The sequence below is a fragment of the Zootermopsis nevadensis genome, unplaced genomic scaffold, assembly GCF_977971745.1.
Source record: "Zootermopsis nevadensis isolate Lab colony 2312 unplaced genomic scaffold, Znev_1.0 Znev_ptg000027l, whole genome shotgun sequence".
NCBI lineage: Eukaryota > Metazoa > Arthropoda > Insecta > Blattodea > Termopsidae > Zootermopsis > Zootermopsis nevadensis.
The window spans coordinates 613,211-632,166 of NW_028259159.1; the positions used below are offsets into that span (position 1 = coordinate 613,211).

The 18,956-nt window shown below is 34.9% G+C and overlaps 4 protein-coding genes across 5 annotated transcripts in view; all 4 read right to left on the reverse strand.

Moving 5' to 3' along the window:
- Positions 1-2,386, reverse strand: part of LOC110836480 (sodium/myo-inositol cotransporter 2) — a 45,493-nt gene extending 43,107 nt beyond the window's left edge. Inside the window, exon 1 of one of the 2 annotated variants that reach the window (XM_087356583.1) lies at positions 2,142-2,386. The gene's annotated coding sequence lies outside the window, so the exon portion shown is untranslated. The remainder of the gene's footprint in view (positions 1-2,141) is intronic. The other variant, XM_022077680.2, reaches the window with a different exon arrangement.
- A 2,281-nt stretch (positions 2,387-4,667) lies between these two features.
- On the reverse strand, positions 4,668-9,753 carry LOC110836491 (hsp70-binding protein 1). Its single transcript, XM_022077709.2, has 6 exons — positions 8,212-9,753; positions 7,363-7,543; positions 6,821-7,042; positions 6,041-6,196; positions 5,342-5,550; positions 4,668-5,056 (listed from the first exon to the last, which is right to left on the reverse strand). Exons 1-6 carry the CDS (start codon positions 8,455-8,457, stop codon positions 4,988-4,990), a joined length of 1,083 nt encoding a protein of 360 aa, XP_021933401.2. The 5' UTR covers positions 8,458-9,753; the 3' UTR covers positions 4,668-4,987.
- Positions 9,754-9,897: 144 nt separating this feature from the next.
- LOC147872441 (uncharacterized) lies at positions 9,898-12,277 on the reverse strand. The gene is made up of 3 exons (XM_087356538.1): positions 11,822-12,277; positions 11,024-11,140; positions 9,898-10,256 (listed from the first exon to the last, which is right to left on the reverse strand). Exons 1-3 carry the CDS (start codon positions 11,837-11,839, stop codon positions 10,038-10,040), a joined length of 354 nt encoding a protein of 117 aa, XP_087212664.1. The 5' UTR covers positions 11,840-12,277; the 3' UTR covers positions 9,898-10,037.
- Positions 12,278-13,112: 835 nt separating this feature from the next.
- LOC110836497 (zinc finger HIT domain-containing protein 2) lies at positions 13,113-18,954 on the reverse strand. Its single transcript, XM_022077740.2, has 7 exons — positions 18,672-18,954; positions 18,172-18,392; positions 17,320-17,506; positions 15,853-15,967; positions 14,491-14,700; positions 13,903-14,065; positions 13,113-13,354 (listed from the first exon to the last, which is right to left on the reverse strand). Exons 1-7 carry the CDS (start codon positions 18,728-18,730, stop codon positions 13,188-13,190), a joined length of 1,122 nt encoding a protein of 373 aa, XP_021933432.1. The 5' UTR covers positions 18,731-18,954; the 3' UTR covers positions 13,113-13,187.
- Positions 18,955-18,956: the final 2 nt, after the last annotated feature.

The following is an 18,956-nucleotide window of genomic DNA, read 5'->3' on the forward strand; positions in this document are numbered from 1 at the left end:
TGACCATCTTTTTTATCACTTGTCGCAAATACACTTTGCTAATAATGAGAAAACGGAGAAAGAGCGTTAACTTCTACAGCAAAATCCTAGCGAATTGGGTCTCATTCATAAGATATTTTTAGGTAATCCAGAGGTCTTTGTAGCTCTCCTTAATTTGGGTTTCTCACTCTAAAAGTTTCTGTTGAAGGATCCAACACAATGCTGTTAGTTTATACTGTTACATTAACAAAACACTGCTAAATTGGTAAAACCCAAGTAACTTTGATGCATTCCCAACGAGTAACAGTAATGGGCCAGTGGAATTGTAAATGTTATCATGACACTCCTAAAAGCGTATTCATTTTCGCTTGGGCTAACGTGTTTGTATTGGCAAATTTTAGTTCTAATAAGATGGTTCAACGCATCACACAACGCGCGCAGCTTTCGATTTCTTTTAAAGGAACATCTGTCCTCAAACAAGATCCATAACGTCCATGGTATGGGTACTGTTGGAATATTCTTCAACCAACGCCACTATTTTCTCAGTCTGGAAGACCGCGTTTTCAGAGCTAAATTCGCACTGCTGATGATATGAATGAAGATATAGAGAAGGGCACCTTTTTCCTGTCTCAGGATGAGTTTTCCACTATGTAGGCTTATCTACTCTGGAATTGCACACTTCGAATCTGACATGCTTCTAATAAAGACCATTATTTGTTATTTATTTAATAACGCTGTCCCTAGCTCAAGACTACACAGCGTCTGATGACTGGCTGATTAACGAATATCAAATTGGAAACGATATTGAAAGAAGTGGCCGTGACCTAATTTAATGTCTAAATTTTTCGTGGAATCGGGGAAAGCCACGAAAATTTTCAGTCATGACAGCCGGTCTTCGGGCCGAGGTCTGAACCCGTAAAAAGCAAGTCGAAGCTTTCAATAAATCGTTCTACAAAATTATGAAGCACAAAAACAATTACATATTTAACCGGCGCGCATTTAATTCTAGCATTCGTGAAATTATACCTCCGGACTACTGCAAGCTTGCATCTCTCCACGTTCGTTGTGCGGGATATCGATTCTAACGAAGAAACACTATATATATCACATGGAACCGAAAGTCGCCCGTGAGTGGGCGGTCCCCATTCCAAATCTCAGCCTAGGGACAGGCCTTTCTCAGTCCCTCTTCCAGACAAATGCTACGGAAGTTTCTTTTACCACGTCTTCCAAGTCATTGTCCATTAATCCCATCAATCAACGCTACAGTCTAAATTAGTTATTAAATAAGCTACAAATGTACAAAAACGTGGGAATATGAATGCTGGAAACCTCCACTCACACTCATTTGGAGATGTAGCATATTAAAATTAAAACTCTATATTATAATGTTCATCGTTAGATTCAATCTATCTTACTGCTTGAAAATCTACGTAATAGCAGCAAGAATTTAATTCTTGCTACTCGCAAATGAAAAACATTACCGGGATCTCTACTAACACAGTGCATTTTTAGCACCATAACATCCTTATCTTTACGTGAGTGCAGTACAGCAAGTAGACCTACGCGTTGTAGCGTCCGTCAATCGAGGTGCCAAGAGTAGGTCCAAACATCTACGTTACGCGACAATAAAATACAAACAATAACCACGCGATACACAACCTCAGTGCCAATATATGCTCGTAAATGCAGTTATTTAGAGTAAAAACATTTTTATATCACTGGCTGAAAAAGGGAGAACACAACCACAAAACTGTCAAACACATAATTCCGTGTTTCAGAATTTCATCTTGCATGGACCACATTTTTTTCTAATGTTGGTGTTATGAATTACCTAATAATTTTGGAAGAAATTTCAGACGCTTTTGAAAATGTATAAATATGTTTTATTTCCTCAACACCTGGTGCAAAAAACAGTGTTCTTGTATTATGCAGACGGTTCAATTAACATCTTCACGTACAGAGCAATGCCCTTCGAAAGTGAATTACCTTTCTACCAAAAAGAAAATAATCAGATATTTGTTTTGTTACTGGATGCCGGAATAAGATAAAAATGCAGTAACAGCACCTGTCAAGAACGATTTGTCGCCATACGTAAACGAGAAGTTTCTACCGAAACCAAGATTCGTGCGTAGTTAAACAAAATGTGGCTGGGTGGAACATACCTGTGTCACTAGGCCGAACACTGATTTACAGAAGTGTTACGCCCGTAAAACTGAAAAGCAACGTCTGGTACACTTGAGTAATTTTCACTACAACCACGAATTAGCAACTGTGCTGGTGATGCCGGTACAAAAAGCCGCTACGTCTTCGCACAACGAAGGATACCGGCAGAATAACAATTTGAAGCTGCCTGAAAGTAGCAATGTAGTGTAACGACCGGTTGGTTCGTTCGTATATCGACCGCTTCGTTAGTTGGTCGGGCAGCCGCTCTGACAGAGGTTCTAGGAGTTTCGGCTCCTCCTCTTACCTTCCTCCCACCCGTGAATTTTTTTACATCGCGTTGCCAGGGAACACTAACGTGTAACAATGATTAATTTTGTCGTATTCTGGGGGTTTCTCTATTAAAATGCTCCTTTTATCTCAAAGATAATCAATTAATTTAGTAAAAAAAAATTACCGTCGCGGAATCTCCACCCACGGCCTGGAGACATATTTAATAAAATTCCAGGTTATCACAGCAGTGTATGAAGATAACAGTTTCTGGGTTGTTCAGCCACGTAGTTTGGTAGTTTAAAGACGTTTCTGAGGTGCTAGCTGAATAAAAATGTATACTAGTATATGAGTAGCAGAAAATTACAATTTGAGAAACATAATACAGGTAGCCCTCGATTTACTCCGGGAATGTGTTCCTGGACGAACCGGCGAAAAGTGGAACAATTTTATAATGTAAATCAATGGGAAGTCGATGACATGCGTTCCCAGCACCCAAACATTGACGAGTAACATAATGGCATTACATTTAAAGTCTCTGAAATAACGTAAATAAAATAAAGAGAATTCAAAAAATATACAGTACTTTTATTTTCCGTCGTTACACAAGCTTATTGTTAAAATCATATAAAATTTTCACATAAAATTGTTACATTTTAAAATTGACGACATGTTTCGATATACAATTCTATCATCGTCAGGTCTATCAAAATTAAAATTAAAATCTGGTGTATCTGTTGCTCTGCTTATATTGCTTATGTTTTATCCGTTTTTATTACATCTCCAGGCTTCTTTCATTTAATTTTGGAGACGCGTCTGGGTGCCTATATCGGGTTGTGTGTGAGGTGCGTGTCCGTTGTTATTGAATGGCAGACAGCAACTCTGTTGTATATCGAAACATGTCGTCAATTTTAAAATGTAACAATTTTATGTGAAAATTTTATATGATTTTAACAATAAGCTTGTGTAACGACGGAAAATAAAAGTACTGTATTGAGGAACACAAGCATGATGCAATTAAGATATAAGCTGTTCAAAAAATATGTTTTATACACTTACAATCGGGCGGTGGCTTGATGAAGCGGCGTTAGTTCTCTGACGAAGTCCCTAGTTGAGGATCGTCGTGTTTTTTAAAGAAGGCACGTATTGTGGACTGTCATGATTTCTTCTTTCTTTCAAAATTTCACAATAAGGCCTCATGGATGCCATAACACTCCTCTTCACTGTAGCACAAGAGGAAACTCGCATGTACAAAAGTTTGCATTTCACAAACAGCTTTTACCGATTCATAGATCTCATTCGAGCAAATTCGCATTAACGAAACATAAGTAATTTTTATTCAAAATAAGCGATGTAAGAATTACAATTTAATATAAGAATCAGTACGAGAAACATTGTAAAACGTTATAAATAATAATAATAATATTTTTTTTCCAACTTTTTGACATTCTGGTTTCAAAATCGGCGTTGTTCTGAATCGGCGCAAGTCCAGGGCTACCTGTATTTCAGTAATATTTCAGACATAAAATTCATTAACCAAATTCTGACACTAAAGTAGGAGTTTGTTAGCCCTTGAAAACAGCGGTTGTCCTGTCTTAAAACATTAATTAGCATTTGCCTAGATAAATTGTGGAAACACTTATTTCAGGAGTTTAACCCCATGCTCCACACTTCACTTACCAGGACTCTAACATTATTCAAGATCAGTTGTATTATCAAATGTTCATGTCTCAAACAGGAGCTTGGACATCAATGGATACGACTTTATTGTCTCTCTAAACACAAATATTCATACAACCAAGATAAAAATTAATATAATTTTATTAAGTTAAAATTCAACTTAATCCTTCATTCACTCATTCACTTATCAACATGTGTTGTATCAAACACGAAGGCTATTAATTTCCTGAAAATATTATTTATTAAATAAAGCATACATAGCATCCCCATTTAATGGTACCTGCACCTTGTCGTGGTGGTGGGGCTTGAGTACCTCAGTGACCCCAAGAGCTACTGGTAGAGCCTCCCTAGCCAGATTGGTCGAGGGGGAGAGGTCAGACTAAGACAGATACCCTGGTCCTCCAGGTTGGTGGTTGGTCGCAAGGCTAACAACCTTGCACCGTAAAAAGTAAGATGTTTCGAAACCTCAACCTCGGACAGACGGACCTAACAGAAGGACTGAATGGAAGAGGAGAATTGAGGAGGCCATGGACCGAATACGGACCGGAGAGCCATAGAAGAAGAATACCAATATTAAATGACATTAAAACACTGTCGAGCAGATTTATAAAGTATCAAAAGAAAACAATACAGACACTGAAACAAAACATGCCAATACCGAAATTAGTAAAATTATAAACGACAACCACTTCTTTTCTGTTTTATCACTGTAGATGTAAAAGAGAACAATACTTAAAGTACATGTCTTCTACAAACAATTTAGTTGCTCTTGCCATAGTGACGGTACAGATGAGTCAACCTAACCTACCATTACAGGTGAGACCATTTTCCATATCATAATAAGAATTCATTCCAGTCTGTAATGTTTCCACTCTCCTGATCCACATTAACATGTATCTTATCTTTCTTCTTCAGATTCTCCACTAAAAACAAGTCTTAAAAGGTTCTTGGTGTACTCATGTTCCTCCTGAAAATAAAGTGAAAGTAAAAGTAAATGTTCATCAAAAGACTCCATTGTTGTGGCATTATTCCCCAACCCAAATTAATGGAATAAGCTTATGGATCTTCATATGCAACCTCTTGCCACCTGCTTTAATAAATTATGCTGATCGTGTTTATGGAAATAATCGTTGTTTACGACAAGGATCACATATAACCTGTTTATTATAGTAAGTGGAAAAACGCTGAAGACCAACTAGTTTGTACGTCTGCTTTTAGTATCCGAATGAATTTCAATGAAAGTCGGTTGTACCTGTTGCTGTTCCTGCCCTTGGTTTTGCTCCAACAAATTACGGAGAGTTGAGAGTAGCCGTAAACGTGGCTGGCGACACTCATTCAGAGAAGGTGCGTGATCTGTAACTAGGGCTAGTAATGCTGACAGTATGTGCTCCAAAGCCGGTTGGCAGCCCTGACCAACTAACCCTACCAGCTGCTCCACAAAACCCATCTTAAACAATTCATCTGTAACAAAATAAAAAACTAACAAAGAATACACACAGTCAGTACAGCTATAACAAGATGGTCAGTGGTGAATCCTGGTATAGAAGTCAGGTCGTGTGCAAACGTAATATTAAACCCCCTCCAAGATTTCAACACAACGCTGAGGTATTTTAATAATGGTAATATGGTCTCACAGCACAGTACTAGCCAGACCAGAGCATAACGAGTTGTTAAAATTTTATTTGATATGTACTTAACATTTAGGCATTTTTGAAGTGCAACCAAATTATGCTTTAACTGTCTCCATTCACCCTTCTCACTATCGCTGTATTGAACCGTGCTCCCAAACCAACCTATCACCACCATAACAATCTCAATCCAGAAGACAGCAAACTTCAAGCTACTGTGCATGTGTTGGACTAAACCCCAGACCTTGAAATATCACAATAATTATATTCCACATACACAAAACATTCAGAGTCTTCTTTGACAGTTGTCACATTTGTATTACCTTTGACTGCAGGCTGGTGGTTACATATATAAGTAAGAAGAAATGATGATTTGATCTGTAATTTTTCCACATGACTTTGCATAGCTCGCAGTAAAACTGAGTACCCTTCTTGATGGCTGAATTCTTGCAATGCGTGATCATTTTCCCGAATCAGACCTAGAAAGAAGTTAAAATATTACCATACATATTAAGCAGAAATATGCCATACTTATGTATGACTGCAAATAATTCTTAATTACATGTGGTTATATCATAGTTTTATATACAATTACATCTTTATATTGGTTTTACACAATCATTTATACTGCTTTGTGATAGTAACAACATTTCAAATAAAGATTGCTAAGTGCTACATTTCAAACATGAATTAGGTCTTAGTTGTGCCACAATTACTTCCAAAAGTACGTCTGCTATGTAAGCATATCAGTTATCCTATTTACACTAATATCAGCTTTAATATTACCATCTACCACCGTGTAATTTTGGTAACAAATAATTCACCATCACAAAGAAGTAAGAGATATTCAGTTCTAACCATCATACCAAAAAATCAAGACAAGTATGACTAAAATAATTTATTTTCATGCATATAATCAATAAAGTAAAAATTAGGGAAAACTTTTACACTAATTTTTCCAATTCCAATAGTTGTTTTACCTTATAGCTGAAATTATAAAAATGTACCATCAGATATTATCTCCTATATTAACTGTACAACTATGAACACTCATGAAAGACCACACAGTAGATTATAAACCAATGATTTAGAGTACAACTTACATGAAAGGGCATACAGTGCCTTTATCCGAACCTGGTGATTGGGATCAACGTCAACAAGAGAAAGAAGTATTGGTAACAGACCAGATTCCAAAACTCTTTCCTGACAATATGGATTATTCTGAGTCAACTCAGCAATAATTTCTGCTGCTCTCCAACGCAAACTGCCATGCGCAGAGTTCAAGCATGGACGAAATATGCAGAAACCTCCAATCTTGTGGAAATCTAAACAAAAAACTTAATATTATACTAACTTAATTAAATAATTTCAATAGATGAAACGGTAAACTTGCCCTCTTGTACCATAACCTGTAGGCATACAGTAGTAGGGAATGTTGTGGAGGTGAAGCTCCACACATTCTTAACCTTGGAACTAGATGGAAGTCAATGGTAAGCTCGAGGTTCATGTCACCTCTTCCACCCTTGTCATCCCCTAGTAAGCAAAAATGCCCCTCCCAATAAATGGTAACATTCTAGGGTTAAAATAACAGCATAAATTCAGTGCATTCAAATTATCATAAACCATTAAATATAGTAACACAAACCATTAGCAATATCCATATTGTCCACATAAGCAGCAATCTTTTCTAGTGCTTCTTCACTTTCTGTGGGATCATCTTCCAACTCAAGGTTTCCAGCAGTCTTCAAGACATCAATGGCCTCCAACAACATCTTAATTACATCAACAGTCATTGACTTTAGAGTCTCTTCCAAAAACGTCTTCCTCTGAAAATATGTGAAGAAACATTTGAATCTCATATCATGCAGCAAAAATTGTAACTGCATCCCATCTCCAAAGTCACAGTTCATTCTACTGCACATGTTTGACATCAATGGAACCAACTTACATAGAACCAAATCAATACCAGCCTGTCATCATAACAGTTATTGCTTACAATAAAACTTATATATATATATATAGCATAATAAGATACAGATGTCCATTTTTATATAACATGCTTATATAGAAATAAACCACAGGTTCCACAAAAGAAATGCCAAATTGTAACATCATTGGCATGTAGCCAACAACATTTAATTTGATTCATCCCCTAGTTTTCTATAGATTAAATTCCATCACAAAGAACAGTACCAGGTGGAATAAAATTATGGCCTCCATAACCAGAAGAACTCACAGCAAAAGTAAAAAATATAACAAGTGTTATAAACAGCTTTCAATACTGATAATTATAACAAGTATTATAAATCACTGCTTCCAACAATTAAAGTGCCCTGCATTATGACTGTCTAATATTTAATATCTCAGAACTTAAAGTATGAAACAAAACTGCTATGTCAAGTGCAAACTTTCACAAAATATTTGGTTTGAAGTTCATGCACTAAAAAATGGTACACAAACGTCTGGATCTACCTGTCTTATGAAAATCAATTACCTCCTCATCCATCGGTCCAGGTACAAACCCGGAATCATTTTGGTTTGAAATACTGTGTCCTGTTGTGGTTGCCTCAACACTGAACCTAAGTAAATCCTGCAAATTATGTGGTTGCCTTGGCTGTATCGGCTGTACCGTCACATTTCTGTCTTCTGCTGCAGGATATTCAAGGGCACCCATTATTCTTGGACTGATGGTATTGTTCATATTTTCACTACTTCCACCAGCTCCTTCCTCACCAGACATTTTACTTTCTATTATTTTCAAGATTTACTACACACTGCGGCCCATTTGTTTACTATATAACATCAACTACAGACCACCTACTTAGCCGCAATCTGTGCGAGATTGACGATGTTAAAATTGTATAGGAAAGAAGAGACCCTCAACTTAAGTGACATCTAACGTTATATCCATAAAGTCACAATGATGTCGACGTACTGGTATATCAAGGTTCAGTCGGTAAAATGCTACTATACAGAATAAAATAAAAATGCTTATAATCGGCAAAACTGTTTTCTTGGACTCTGTTCATTGTCTAAACAAAAATAAAATCACGTTTCGGAAACTGGACCAGCTCCCGTTACTAGATTAAAAAAGGAAATATTGGAAAATCCCTTCTGCTGGGGCAACATCATACCTAATCCAGTGAAATGTAAAATGTAAAGTCGGGGTTCTGCATTGGTTTATTGATTATTAACAATGTGTAAGGCCCGATTTATTTTTCTTATTAGCTCGCGTAATGCACACTTTAATTTGCCATTTAAATTCAGATAACTGTGTCAAACCAGACATTAGGAGATGAAGAAGGCTGTATTCTGAGATGCTGCACTGTTTAGTCTGGTAGATATTGACTGACATTTCAGAAGAGCTTACTGCTTCCATCATCACAGTGTATGGGTGATGTGAAACCCCAGTTAATATCTACATGGTCTAACTTTCTAGAAGACAGCCATCTTGTTATTTGTTGCTATGAGAACCTGGAATCTAAAATACTTGTGTTTTAATTGCACTATTTGACTCTAATTGTTCCTTTTGCTATTTATTATTACAATACTTAACAAAGTTCTGCCTGAGATATCTGCAATCAGATGATAATCATTCGGCCATAACCATATTACCCATGAAGCAAAGCCCTTAAAAATCATTAGCTGTATTGCTTGTTCAGTTAGGCAGGAAATTCCTCTCATATTTCAGGAAAAACCAAATTTTCATTACCATAATTACAAAGCCTAAAATTAATCTCTATCCTGAGCCAAATGAATGAAGCCCACAAAATCCCAGATCATCAGATGCTGGAGAATATGAACACAATGGGGCAGTGCATCAGCTATTTATAAACGTCCACCATGGTGGGAAGTATTGTACATTTCCATTGAATGTAGCATGCTACTTAGATAAATGAAATATGTTTAAAGCGAGGGTTACTTCAAAAGTGCTGTGGACAATATTTTGACCTTACAGAGCAGAAGCAACAGGATGATGGAGAAGACTGCTTGATGGGGAGTTTCATAACTTCTACACTTCACTAAGCAATATTATAATGTTCAAATTAAGGAAGAAGAGATCGGTGGAGCATGTAGCATATGTAAAGAGAATATAGAATAGAAGACTAATCTGTCAAAAAACTTGAAGGGAAGAAACCAGCTGGAAGACACACGCATGGACTGAATAATAATATTAAAATGGGTCTTCATAAAATAGAATATAATTATCTCAGTTTTACCAGTTTTATCACAAACACGAGACACACCACATCCATCATGACTATGAGAGGGTTAATCTCATCAGACCGTGTTACATACAATAATCTGTTATGATACCAGTCATGGCCAGTCTTCTACTTGGGTCAACCATTTGTCCGTGGAGGCACTGCTGTGTTCTCCTGTCACAGTGTCCCAATTCAGAGAAGTCTTGTCCAACTGCAGTTCATCTATATCTGTTTCATGACTCCCCTTAATGTCCTTATTGATCCCTATTTCTCCAAGTGTGATGTTCAACAGCCTCCTTTCGAGTTCAGTTTCAGCATCCTTTGTACTAGTCACCTGCATATAAATATTATAATCTTATTTTAAACAACAGAACAGGTATTATTATTTTAACTACTTGTAACTGTAACGTGCCCAAGAGAATAGGGAGTGACAGGAACTGAATCAGACACATAAGCTTCTTGTCTACGCTGAATATGCTTCTTTATTTGGTAAAACATAAATATTGTAAAGAAAAGAACAGAAGTTATATTTGATGGTAGAAAGGAAGTTGGTCTAAATGTAAATATAAAGACACCTAAGTGCATGTTCATGTTTCGTGACCAGACTACAGGACAAAATCATCATATAAAGGTACCTAATAAATCTTTTCAAAATCAAAATGTGGCAAAGTTCAAGTATTTAGGAATGACAGTAGCATATCAGAATTTCAATCACTAGAAAATTAAGAGTAGACTAAATATGTGAGATGGCATTCTGAATCTTGTCATTCTTATCTGTTATTTTAAAAAAAATGTTAAAAATGCAAATCTGCAGTCTCACCTGTTGTTTTATATAGGTTTGGAACATGGTCTCATACATTAAGGAGAGAACACTGATTAGAGTGACATTTTGTGACAGATATTGTGTGTCTTCTTGGAGATAGGAGGCAGATATTTAAATTTATTTAGATGGACTTCATGCCTCAGTAAATTAATGGTTTAAAAGTGTAAAAAAAATTACATTTTCACTTGGAATAAACTACAAATTTTAAAATACTGCATTTTCCTATAAGCCATAATTTGGACATTCCATGCTAAGCCTATGTATGAAGTTCGTCATACCTGCAGTAATTCATAACATTGCTGACGAAACTTGCCAGTGTTTTCCATACTATGACGAATTACACCTGCTACTGCTTCAGACACAATACGGCAGAATAACTTGTCAGAGCTTGCACCCTAAAAAATTAGGTACCAATCACAGTCCCACTGGATAAATAATGCTGTCATGGATATAAGTAATAGAATAGCATAGAATAGAATATATTCATAAGCCTAAGCCAAACACGTAGAACATGTCAGCACAAATACAATACTTGTTTCAAATATAAATTACATAGTTATGACAGTAGTTTACAGTCAGCTACATTATTATATCAAAAATAATCACACAAGAAAGCATAACTACTATTGTTTACATGTATTTATAATAGCTCAGAATTTTTGGTTATACGGAATGGGTGTACATTCCTCTAATACAGACCAACTACAACATTACATCTTATTAATATTCATAGACCTACATATTAAGCCAAAGAGATAGGAAGTAATGCATTTTAACTAACAAAAATACAAATACAGAGTTAACATCAAGATCTTCAAGAAAATTAGTATTTTATATTTATCTCAAAAAAAGTAACTATATTTGGGGTTCACTGTACACCAAGTTAATGAAAAGATATATCTGTATAAAGTGTCACAGGATATATTAATTTTATTAAGACCAATTAAGGTTTGTTATTGTCACATTATTTATGGGTTTATCAAAAAGAATAGGCTTATGATTTTTTTCTCAACGTACTGAACCTGGTCTATAAAAAAGGACTCACATAACATCAAAATTTTTAAAGAGTGCCTTACTTCCAAAATATTTTCCATGGAATCCTCAGAAATCAGTGTTTGTCTACTGGCATAATTATTTTACAATACTGTTATGTGTTTGATCTGTTGGTTGAAATATATTTATTAATAAATTGGCTATGGATAATTAATTATATACTCAGTGGTATCACGGTCTTCACATTGAAACTGTAAACATCCTCATTTGATTTTCTGTTTATGCATACGAATGACCAAAATTATCCATCCAAATCATCACTGGTTAATAATATGGTGCTGGGAATAACAAACACTAAACCCAGTTAATACTTCAAGCTGATTCGAAATTTTGTGAGGTTTGTTTAATGTTTATACAATTTAATCTTCACGTTTTATATATGACGATAGTAGAACCAATAGCAAACTTTCTCTTCTCGTAGAATATCACACGCTTTTCAAACTGGCAATAACATACATACAAATTCTCTGACTGAATGCTATAGTTGGTAGCATTGGCATCGTATTAATCCCTATCCTTCGTAACATGTCCCCCTCGTACATAGTCTCCCATCTATCTTCAACGGCAAGGAAACTATTACAAACCAATCTGCTACTGCTCTATCGGTAACTACCACCTCTAAGTTGCACGTCCACTTAAAAAGAATTCAATACAATGTACTGATTAATTTTATCATCTAAAGATGACTGCCTCCTAAGACAAAGAGTCGGATAGTCTGGTACAAATTAACCTAGAATTCTAGATGATGTCCTGGTTATGGAGGTAGTATGTACTTCTGTAACATGGGCTAATTTCTACCACATTACACCCAGAAAAATCATCTTCATACTTTCCACTACTGATACCCGTCAACTCACCTTACCTAAACAAAAAGATTACCCTTTGCCACTTGCAATTTTCAACTTTGAATATTTCTGCTACAAGGCTGTTTGTAGTAGTAAGCAGGAAATTTAACTTGTGCATATTTACCTGCTCATATACATATGTGAGAAAAATCTCAAAATTTGTTTATTTTGTCATCACATGATTCATTGTAAAAATAATTTGGGCTTGATGACTATATCAATCTACAAAACTATTTTATTTTACACTCTACATTTATTTAAACTTCAGCTGTGTTACATTTTGTATAGTACAATGTTTTAAAATATATTTTTGGTGTCTTATATGACCTTGTATTGGAGTGGACAACTGTTTTGGTTCTTATTTTATTTAAACTGTGTAGTTTATATAGCAGTCATTTGGCAGATGGCAGTGAATGATAAACTAGGAAGGACCATAAATTCAGAATTCCATGATCAAGTCTTCAAAGTATAAGTGCCACTTCTGTTTGTCTTTATTAATGTAATAATTGTGACAGTTATAAAAAACATAGACATTCTGTCATACTTAAAGTCTAAGGCAACAGATTTCATCAGCGTGATCTCGAGACCATGACAGGTAATATTCCAGTTTTTTAATTACAAGCCGTAATTTGTCTTTCTGAACAAATGAAGGCAATGAATGCTCTTTAAATCTCTTGGTAAATTCTCCTGTCTTCTTTACAGCACTAGGATCTGCAACAAAAACAAGAAGAATGACAATGATAGTGATAACTGTGATGATAACAACAGTAACAATAATGAAGTGAATTGATCAAAAGAGATTTTATTCTTGCAGATGAAGGGCAACTTTAATACTCACACACTTGGTTAAAAGTGAAGTTATCCCTGGTACTTATTAAGCACCACATCATGAATATGTATGGTGTATTAGGGAAAAAGCTCTTCCTTTTCATGACCTTAGTATTATATGGAAGAGAGTGGTCAGCTTCATGCCCTGGCTCCCTTACTTTCAGGGCACCCACAGGATAGGTAGCTGGGTGGGTCCCAGATCTGGCATGGATGGAAAGGCTATTGGAGATTTCTGGCCCTTCCAGGAATTAAACCCCAATTGTCCAGCCTATAGTTAGAATTATACTAAATGAACTAACTCACTTCCTAATATAAAGTCTATACATCTACATGTAATACAGGTGGTATTAAAATCTACAAGGACAAATCCTTTAGAACCACAATAATACAGTCCAATTTATTCTTCAATCCATCACTAAATCATTACTTGCCTATGCTTTTTGAATGTTTGGCTTTTGACATTAATCTATAAATATCAGAAAGAGAAGCCTTAAGGTAGAAACTGCAGTTGCTGTCCTCTGGTCCAGTCAGAATACACTCAATATCATTCTTCATGCAGATCACACTCTCCTGTGACCCACCCAACCACACATACTGAAGCAGAAACAAAACATTTATTATGAATGTGTAACCCAAAAATATGTAGGTCAGATGAATTTCAGATTTTACCATTAACTAAATATATGCCATTTTAATTATGTGATTTCTGGTTTTTGTTGAGGTATGAGCTCAAGTAGTGTTTACAACTACAGTAATTATAATCATGGGCTTCTGAAATATGACTATAGTTCTAACCACTCCAGGTATAAATTCACTTTGTCTATCATGTATTATTCTCAACATAACACGTTTAAAAAACTGAACCTGTTTCCATCCATGAGTAAGAAAGAGGGAAATACCTAATGTACCATTAACATAACACTTCAGGAAAAACTGTTTGGTGTGATTATTTGTGGCAACAGTAAAACCTGTAAGATATTATGCAATTATCAAATAATCTGGGAATGCACCATACTCACATGAACCACCTCATGAGCCACAGCTTCGAGTGCTAACACAGCCGAGTCATAAGTATGGTTGAAGTTCAGATTTGCAGAGAGGTTCACAAGAATGTTGGAAGCTTCTGCAGGCATACTGTGATGCTCACCATTCATGAATCGTGTAGTGTAACAATAAGCACCTAACACATTGAGAATATTGTACTTCACACAAGGTGCTGCAACAGTTTTCTGTAACAAATACCACTATTATTAAATATTTATTGGTGTATCAGGGATATTTTAGCTGAAGTTTACAGAGCAAATGTGGACACTTTCTTTCCACATTGACATTCATACTGTAAGTCATATTAAATATCAGTTACACTGAACAAAACTAACATATTTTGATCAATACTTCGTTTAGCATTCATGTTAATAATCTTTCTTTTAAAAGTATGTAAAATAAAGAGATGTTTGCATCAAGAAGTATTCTAGTATGTACTGTGATTCATCTACTTTCTTTACAAATTTATTACATTTTCCCTTTCTTCATATTTCTATAGAATACCTGAAGTTAAGGCTGCTTTGGTTGCTCTGAATAGTTTATTTCTATTTACAGAGATAGATGATCAAAATATTTAATAATTTATCATTAATCAACCAAATAATGAATAAATATAATGATGCAGAAGTATAATTTTTAACGAAAATGCAGAATAATTTATTATTAAATAAATAAAAAGCATCATATAATCTAAAGTTTAAATTGAACAATTCAACACTAAAAACCGAATATCTAATAAATTACAACAGAAAATGTACACAACACTAACAAAGTCTATGTATACAGTATTTAAAGCTACATTCTGACTTATGAAGTGAAAAGAATTCATAGTGTAAAGCCATGTTTTTAATACACTAATCACATTAATTCCATGATTGTGAGCCAAAATTTGTGTTATGGAAACAAAACATTGCTATGTGTACATAATTCTCTGCATGGTTATTCAGTGCTCAGTTGGTCTATGAATTCATAGTTTCCTTGTGAATATTAAAATCTTGATGGTGATTCATACAGCATGGTAGTGTGTGCAAGGTGCTACATGAATTATGCTACTAATTTTATATTATGATAAAGCAAATTGGAAATTTGTATTGCCACGCAAAACAACAGAGTAAACTGTCTACAACTGTGTAGACAGATCCAGAGGAACTCAGGAATCCAAGCAGGAAATTCACAATCTATACCTCCACAACATGAAGAGCATTAACATCAAATTCAAATCAATTAGCAATATGGCTTGCCCCTCAAACCAGATGACTACACACTATTCTGAGTTCACAAATATAATTAAGATTTAAAAAACAAATATCAAATTCATTTTATTAAAATCCATGTACCGAGATTTGGGAAAGAAGAGGCACATCATTCTTTACTGTTGGGCAATTTGCTTCATACACAGGATGCGGTGAGACTTGCTCAGTCTCCACATCTTGAATCAGAGTCTTCTGTTTCCTGGAAAAAGAAATATTTATAGGTTTAAAGTCTCAAGAAATGCTTTTAATCTTAATTGAATATAGCAAGTTTCATTATCTTTCAGAAGATGATGGGAGCATGCACAACTCTTTGTGTTAAGGTAAATTTTCTGTTTTAGCTTGCTTTGGAACCAATTCGATGTTTTTGTTATTTGAACAGATATACCTTATTCACCACCAATGAAGTGGTGTTGTAATAAAGAATGAGAGCTGTCTGAGATTATACAGTTCACAGTAGTGATTGCAGTTACATTCATACTTAAATCAAGCAACAAAATTGAGAAACAGGATAGATATTAGGATTTTTAAAGTTACATGCATAAGGTCCTAAATTCATTAATAGTCTACAACATAATTCATATTAGAATCAGCTCTGATTTTATCATTCTGGCATACTGGTTATGCCTGCATGCAAAATTTACATAGCCAAAGATTAGAAGTTGTATTTATTTACAATTATATAGAGAGTTAAAACTGATTGATTTCAGCATCTGTGAGCAGATGAAAATTCTATGGGATTCAAACCGTAGCATGAAAGATGTTATTTCATTCTGAAGTTTACGAAAAGGGAACTTTCAAATAAATATGGCTATGCCAATAATTTATCTTTTGGCGTAAATAAGTCTATAGGGAAGGGTCATTCAGCAAAAACGTGAAACGAAGAAACATCATCTATTTACTCAGCATTGTTGTGTTACATTACTGCTGTCAACAATCTGCTTTTGTTATTGCGGAAAGAGCTGAGCTGAGCTGTGAATCGCTTGTAGAAGAAGTGCCTCGTAGACTAGATAATTTTGTGCTGGTAAAAATGTTTTAGAATATCACAAGTACTTATCTTATATAAGAATTATTATATTATATTACATTACATTACGTTTCATTACATTACAGAGACGTATTTACATCAGATTCTTTGGAACCATTGTTTTTCTATTTCTATGGATTCCCCATTCTTGTACCACAAAGAGATAAATTTTTCCATTACTCCTGCCTTTAAATTCCTCCTGAAACATTAAAAATTCCTTCCAGTCTCCTGTTTGAACACAAATTTAGTAACCAGTCAATTGGTTATTCTGGCCATACATGTTCCCTATCCCATTCTTTCTACGTGTCTGTATTACTGCAAAAATTTCACTTGATATTTTCTGCATCCATTACTAAATAGCAAAATAGTGTCATTACAAAGTACACATATTGGGAAACAGGTTAATTTTTAATAGGTAGGCATTTTCAATTCAATGATGACCATATCAGGAATATTCAGAAATGTGTGTTCAAGAATCCTGCCATAATTTTCACACTTAATTTTATATCTATTTATGTTAATGTAACCTGAAAAGCCACCACGGTTCCCATGAAACCACAAGCTGACTCGCATCTCCACTCTGCAGCATGTCATAAAATTCCTGCTTTTCTGTTGGTGTCAGTTGCTCCCAGACTGAATCAGCATCATCTAGATTTACATTTCTTAAACGTTCATGCAAATCTTCTACGCTATCATCATTATCATCATCTGAATCTGGAGATAAATGGTCACATATTAAAAACAGGCTATCACTGAAAGAAAGATAAACAGCATAATCATTTTATACAGAATTTACTAAAGTATGCATCCCAGAAAAGGAGTAATTTAACTCTATGATTACCCATTATAAGTTTTTGAAGGGTAATATTCATATCCATTCATAAAATGTGCACAAACGTCATTCTGTTATTCACCAACGTGAAAAAATGAAGTCTTCGTACAGATTTATAGGCATTTATTAATACAATGTTTTAAAATTCTCACAGCTGCCATCCTGAAAATATTTATTATGTGTACTTTGCATGATGTGCATAAAATGAATACATATAGTTCTGATCATGTCATAGAAGCAACAATAGTACCGCCTAATATAGGGTCTTTAAATTATGTATAGTTAACAGATTTAAGAAAATGAATGAATGAATAAGACATTAATGTCCTCATCAAGTTATTAAAGTGGCTAGGGACACTCAGAATGCCACTGTGCAAAGCATGACTGAATTAATGTGATAAGTTACACAGATCAGATGTAAGCAAAGGACAAGATCTGTTGATTCAGTAATGCATATCATAATAAACTTACAGAAAACAAGGCTAAAAGACTCAGATCACCATATTAAGTGACTGAACTGAAATAATTATCGAGCATATACATATACCAATATTGCTATTATTTTCATTTCCTTGCAACTGTTGCAAAATTTCATTCATCTTCTTTTCAGGAAATGGATCTCTCCCTTGAGATTTTATGTCTTCCATTACACATTCTTTATAAAATGCCTCAGAACAATTAAGATGAAGTTCTGATTGATAACACAGCAGTGAACAATACAAGATGTTGCATCGAGGACATACATAAATGCCTTTTATCTTCGAACATCTGGAATAAAGATCATGAGAAGGAATAAATCTTAGGTCACTAGTGAGATAGATTATTATTAATTTACTTTAGATTTGCTTTTGTGAAGAGCTTAGCTCGTGAGTTGAGATGTCTATCACTTTATTATGTGTTTGTGGAATTCATGTGTCAGGTCCCTTGAAAATCTACTAGTCACTGCCAAATTTTACACAGCTCAACCTAACCTCAACACCATTAGTATTACAAAACGAAGTACATAATATACAACAAGTAAGGGCTGTCATTAGAAAGTGTACTAACATTTTGCATACAGTTGAGCTTGCATAACTGCTAGTCTCTGTTACATCCGATGCTGCCATTTCTTTTATTTAAATTTGTTTGAGGTTAAATCCCACTAAGTCTTCGCGACCCTAGGTAAATTTGTCAAGCACATCCCACATAATCATATGCTTGTATTGTAGATTTTATCGACTCTCAAACCTAAACTAGATTCGAAGCGAGTATTTTTGTCAAAAAGATTCTAAAATTCAACCAGATTTAATGCATCACTGCAATCACAGACGAAAATATGGGATGCAATCGAAA

Excerpts from the sequence above, each read along its gene's own strand:
- LOC110836491 (XM_022077709.2), bottom strand. The coding sequence starts at position 8,457 with ATGTCTGGTGAGGAAGGAGCTGGTGGAAGTAGTGAAAATATGAACAAT. Across the intron at positions 7,043-7,362 it reads CAATATGGATATTGCTAATG|ATTTCCACAAGATTGGAGGT; the intron begins GTTTGTGTTACT and ends TTTTTTGTTTAG. Across the intron at positions 6,197-6,820 it reads GGCACTGTATGCCCTTTCAT|GTCTGATTCGGGAAAATGAT; the intron begins GTAAGTTGTACT and ends ACTTCTTTCTAG.
- LOC110836497 (XM_022077740.2), bottom strand. The coding sequence starts at position 18,730 with ATGGCAGCATCGGATGTAACAGAGACTAGCAGTTATGCAAGCTCAACT. Across the intron at positions 17,507-18,171 it reads TGAAAATAATAGCAATATTG|ATTCAGATGATGATAATGAT; the intron begins GTATATGTATAT and ends ATTTATCTCCAG. Across the intron at positions 15,968-17,319 it reads GAACCGTGGTGGCTTTTCAG|GAAACAGAAGACTCTGATTC; the intron begins GTTACATTAACA and ends TTCTTTTTCCAG.
- LOC147872441 (XM_087356538.1), bottom strand. Across the intron at positions 10,257-11,023 it reads AATGTTATGAATTACTGCAG|GTGACTAGTACAAAGGATGC; the intron begins GTATGACGAACT and ends ATTTATATGCAG.